We start from the raw sequence: 6,000 nt of genomic DNA on the forward strand, positions 1-6,000 counted from the left end.
TTCTCCTTGAACTACCCGATATGCACTTGCAGGAAATTCCTTACCGAGGGCAAGGGCTTGTTCACCACTGGGATTAGTCGGGACGTTGTTCCTAGACACCCGGTGCCAATCAAAAAAAAGTTTGCACATATCTGTTCTGCCTTGGAATAAAACTGAACAGATTCAAGCACACAATCTTCCTATATGTACAGTGTGTTTGATTCAAAGAGGATCAACACTGCTCACATGTCTTCATTAGTATGTTTTGAATGAAATCACTGTATTTAACAAGGCAGAGAAGATTCCAAGGAAATGTAAAATATATCTATGATATAGGGAAAAAGGATTAAAATTGAAGTGCCATATATAATTCTTTAACCATTTTCCTTCTCACTCAAAACAAAGAGATACACTCAATTCTGTAATATTTTCCTTTTCACTCAGTTTTTATGAACCAGGAGAGTTAACAAATTCAGCAGCAAACTAGTTTTGCACCATGTTGCAGATCATTGGATATCATCTCTACATCATAGCCTTATAGTTTTGCATAATGTTGTGTATTAAGCACAATGTGTGGTTGGAAAGTTTTGTAACAAACATCATGATTGGTATATCCAAGCACAAAAACATCACAACGGTCAGTTAGAATGAATTTGCACTAAGAATGAGAAAGACTGGATTGAGGCAGAAGCTGCAAATTAGAAACAACCAAAATATCCCAACTACACGATTATCTGAACTGGGAATGTTCTCTACAATAAAAAGACAAGTCAAGCAACTACATGCAGTAGAGCCATCACTGCCATCAGCATCCTAAAAGCAACGTATGAGTTCCAAACAGTCACCAAGGTGCCCAAACAATAACTAAAGCGGTCATAACATAAGAAATGCACCTGAAAATCTTCCCATAGTCCCTGTTACATCAGCATCCAATCGAACTTATAGTTCAATAAACCAGGTGAAGAATCACTGCCACTACAGACGATGTAAGGAAGGTGTCTTCCTAAGTTCACTACGGTAATTAAAATCAATATAGACACAGGCAGAAGCACTAGCAAAGGAGTGAATCGCAATTTTCTAACAGAAGAAAAACATCCTCATATGCTGCCTTTGTTTTTCGAGGATCACTTCTTTCATCAACCATCTAATTGCACACTTGAAATAAACATGGTTACTTCTTATGCTTTAACAGGTACAACACTAACCATCAGCATTTCAATCAATAGCTACCAAAAAACGGCATTCCCTCAACATTATATAAATAAATTACGCGTTACCAAAAAAAAAAAAAAAAAAAATCCCCCCAATTCGACCAAGCTCATGGATTGCTTCCAAGAGAAAAAACAAAATCTTCACCAGACCCCAAACACAACACTAACAGAAATACAGCTAAACTGCCTATAGTCAACTATTTCAATCAGTTTTCCTCCTCTTCTTCTTCTTACTCCACTGCTCCTCTGAATCATCCACCACCTTTTTTTCTTCAACCTCACTCTTCCTCTTCTTGCTTTCCTTCTTTACCTCTTCAATTCTCATTTCACTTCCATCATATTTTTCCTCAGCGCCAATCCCATTGTTATCAAACTTATCGTCGTCAATTTTCATCTTCTTCTTCTTTTTATTACTCTGCTGCTCCGCCGTCTCCGAATCATCTAAACCGGCCTCTTTAATTTCTTCTTTAATCTCTTTAATAATTTTCTTCTTCCTGAACTTCCCTTTTGCCTCTTCGATCCCATCATTTTCAACACTTCCAACATAATCCCCATCTTTTTTCTTCTTTTTTCCGTCCCACTTTCTCTGGTTCTCTGTCCCCACTACGCCATCATCTCCCTTACCCGTTTCTTGACCCCGATCTTCTCCCGCCTCGATTTTCAAATTACTCCCAGTACCTCCATTGTCCCCGAAATTACCAAACTCGCCCTTCGGCTTATTCTTCCCCCGTTTCTCTCTCTTTCCCTTCTCTCCCACGTTGTCTCCAACCCCATGACTCGTTTCCGGAACGGAAACAACACTCTGGGTCTGTTTATCATCCTTGCCAACGGGACTTCCGCTAATATTACTATCCAGTCGATGTCTTTTTTGTTTGTGACTCGGTGCCGGACTCACCTCGGCACTCCGAGGCGGGTTCACTGGTACTGCCTCCACTTCGCTTACGATCTCCGGTCTGGGCCTCTCCTGCTTCCGCTCGGAACGTCGAGCTCCGAGCTCCTTCTCCTGATGTCTCAGCTCCTTGAACGAGGCCAGGGCGCGTCGGAGGTAGGCGCAGATTGCCGGCGACGCGCCGTTGTCGGCGGATGCGAAGGTGGAGAGAATCGAGGTCGCCTTCTTAAGAGAGATTGGCTTCGACGAGAGTACCTCACCGGAGACCGTCTTCATTTTTCAGAGATTGGGCTCCGGTTGCCCTCCAGAGATTGGAAGGAGAAAAAACCAAAAAGAGTTGGTGGCTTTCTAGGGTTTGAGATTTTTGGGGAAACCCTCTGCCGGTTTTACCTGGTTTGGTATCCAGTTGGTTGGTCCAGTTAGCCGCGGGGATCCAATATAGGCACTGTTTGAAATTTTCTTTTGGGCTTATTTGATGAAGGTTTTAGTTGGGGTTCCTGGTGGCTTAATAAAACCCAATAGATTTTTCTGGTCGGCCTTTAGTCCTTTTGAAACCTTTAACGATTTATGATTTTCACTCTTGGGATTTTGTAGCCTGTCTTCAACTGAGAAATACTCAGCCTTCGCTATTTCTGGTTGTGACTTTTTTTAAAATACTGCCACATCAGTCCATGCCGCGAAGGTTTCCCACGTGCGGTTACCTATAGAAGAGTTGTGAGTTAAATATAATTGTTAGAGTATTTGGTAATAGATTATGTATCTTCATATTTATTTTTATTTTTTTATATGTGAATGTTGAGATCAGCTTGCACGCACCTCGACTAATTCTACGAGATCTTGAATTTAACTACTAAGTAAACTTCCAGTGGCTTTAAGAGAACTCGAACATGTGACTATTAGGGAGCAAACCCAAAACCTGACCAATTAAGCTATCCGTTGGAATTCATATTCATCTTTATATTTACATACTATCTCTTTAAATTAGTCTATATTGGATTATGTATTTTTAAAATTTTGCATAGTTATGAATAGTACTTCTTCAAGTTAACACCATTCACTCTCTAAATATTATTTTACTATTTTTTCTCTCTTCTACCCATTAAAATCACCTTTGTAAAAATTGTATTAAGTTGATAATACAAAGTATTTTTTAGTATATATTAATATTTATTAATAAAATTGGTCATTTTGATATATGAAATTGGTAATATCTATATATATAGAATCGGTAATTTTTAGCATATTGTGTTAATTGTAAAATATATAAAAGCAATAATTTTAAGAAAATAATAATAATATTTTTTATTATTTGGTTCAAAGATGTATAATCTAATATGGGAGTATTTCTTTATATGCAAAATCAATTTTTGAAAGATGTAATTTTGAAGATGCATATAGAAAAACCAATGCTAGTACTCTACATTAAAATATCTTTGAATATTTATGAATGGTAATGAAATTATAAAATGATTAGTAAATAATAAAGAAATTATTTAAATTAAGATATTTTATTAAATTTATAAAATAAACTAGAAAAAATTAAATAAAAATATTATAAAGTTAAAATATTATTTGAATATAATTTAACTTTAAATTTTGAAAAAAAAAATATATTACTTTTATGTTTTGTTAAGAAGTTTGAAAAAGTTGTAATGATTAAATAAAAAAATTAAATATTTGATATTGAATAATATTTTATATTTAAATGATATTTGATAATGAAATATTTAAAAATATCTGATAATACCTGCGTACACAAATAAAACAAAAAATATTATAGAGTTTGATTTTAAATATTATAGAGTTTGATTTTAAACTTTTAAGATATATTTTAAATAAAACAAAAAATATTCGAAGCATATATCGAATTTCAAATTGATTTATCCGTCCAATGTTTATTAATTTTATAGTGAAAATGATATCATAGAAATCATTTATCATTTCAAAACTAATTATATAATGAGAAAAATTATACAAAAGTTATGAGAAATGTTTGGTTTATACAAAAGTTTTATGTAATAAGATTTATGCATTAAGCCTATTTTTGATAAGTGGTTCAAGACTGTGTGTGCAGCCATTGATATTTGATTGGTTCTAATACCCTGCAAATTGTGCCAAAGTACAATGCTAATTTTGGTTCAAAGATGAGAAAGAGCAGGGCACCAAGAGATTTGGTAAGAAGGTCAGCGAGTTGAAGAGAGGCCGAGACGTGCCAAATATGAAGAAGGCCAAGAGGTTTGATAGTCAATCGCAATGTGCTTGCTCTTAGGATTAAGAATAGGTTAGCCATCATGTAAAGAATACTCGGATTATAACAAAGTAGGAGCGAAGTGTTGAAATATAGCATCGCATATAGAGAACATGGAATTAAAGTCTACAGAAGAAAAGGCTAAGGCTAAAATAGACAATACACATTAGTTAGTTATTTTTTGTTATCTTCTTTTTGAGTATGAATAGATGTAAATACAATGATCAAACTACTTGATTAATCACTCCAATTCATTTTCAGATAGATTACATTCATTCCCTTCTCTTTTTCTATGCTTTTCATTTCCCGTTTATGAAGTTCTTGGCATGGTATTAGTTTAGTACATCCCGCACACTGATCTTCCTTTCTGGAAATTGATTCTTTTTTTGATCTTTCTTCAAGTTTCTCTGCACTACACTGATTTTGTAGTGATTTCTCTGCTCAGTTTATCAAGTTCTTATGACCTCTGTGATTCTTGTTTTTCTTGAAATGGCTTATATTAGCTCTATCGACTCTATCAATGAAAATCCATCAGATAATTCATCAAGTCCATATTATTTGCATCCAAGTGATAACCCTGGTACTCTTTTTGTCTCAGAGATTTTCAATGGTGATAATTATGTTGCTTGGAGCTGCTCAATCATCATTGCTTTATCTATCAAAAATAAAGTGGCATTCATTGATGGTTCAATTCAACCTCCAAACCTCTCTCAGTCTGTACTTCACACGGCATGGATGAGGGCTAATAACTTGGTACTTTCTTGATTGATAAACTCAATTTTCAAAGATATTCGAAATAACTTATTGTATGTTAATTCAGCTATTGATCTTTGAAATGAATTGAAGACATGGTACTTAAAAAGTGATGGACCAAGAGTTTTTCATCTTGAGAAATCTTTAAGTTGTATCAACCAGGGCTCTTCTTCTATTACATTTCCCTATATCACATACAAAATCTAATAAAATTTTTGATTTGGTTCATTGTGACATATGGGGTCCATTTGCAACTATTTCTTATTCAGGTTATAGATATTTCTTGACAATTATTGATGACTTCACACGTTGCACTTGGGTTTACATGCTTAAGGCTAAATTTGAAGTTTCATTTCTACTCAAAACATTTTGTATAATAATAAAAACTCAATTTAATGTTGTTGTCAAAACCATAAGGTCAGATAATGGACCTGAATTTGTTCTCATAGATTTTTATAGTGAAAATAGAATCTTACATCAAAAAAGTTGTATAGAAACCTCACAGCAAAATGGAACAGTTGAAAGAAAGCATCAACATGTACTTAGTACAGCTCAAGCACTAATATTTTAAGCAAACATCCCATTATCTTTTTGGAGTGGCTGTCTTCTCATAGCAGCTCATACCTACCCCTCTTCTTGACAATAAAACCCCTTTTGAAATGCTTTTTAATAAAACACCAAAACTATCTCATTTATAGGCGTTTGGTTGTCTTTGCTTTGCTTCTACACTTCATCTTGTCTTGCACAACCCTTTAAACACACGCAAATGATCTGCAAGCATTGTGGTAGGCTCTTTTCAGTAGGTAAGTGAGTTGTAAAGTTAAATGGAATTCACTTTCTTGTGAAATTATTGGCATATGCTTCGTTGAGTACAACCTAGACCTGGTGCACAGAGTCTAGGTCGACGACAAGGTTGAGTG

At 34.7% G+C, this 6,000-nt stretch overlaps 1 protein-coding gene across 1 annotated transcript; it reads right to left on the minus strand.

Annotated features, from left to right (window-relative positions):
- Positions 1-693: 693 nt before the first annotated feature.
- On the minus strand, positions 694-2,523 carry LOC122294935 (translation initiation factor IF-2). The gene has a single exon (XM_043103931.1). The coding sequence runs from the start codon at positions 2,353-2,355 to the stop codon at positions 1,393-1,395; it is 963 nt and encodes a 320-aa protein (XP_042959865.1). The 5' UTR covers positions 2,356-2,523; the 3' UTR covers positions 694-1,392.
- Between the last annotated feature and the right edge of the window lie 3,477 nt (positions 2,524-6,000).

The sequence above is a fragment of the Carya illinoinensis genome, chromosome 14 (genome assembly GCF_018687715.1).
Source record: "Carya illinoinensis cultivar Pawnee chromosome 14, C.illinoinensisPawnee_v1, whole genome shotgun sequence".
Lineage (NCBI taxonomy): Eukaryota > Viridiplantae > Streptophyta > Magnoliopsida > Fagales > Juglandaceae > Carya > Carya illinoinensis.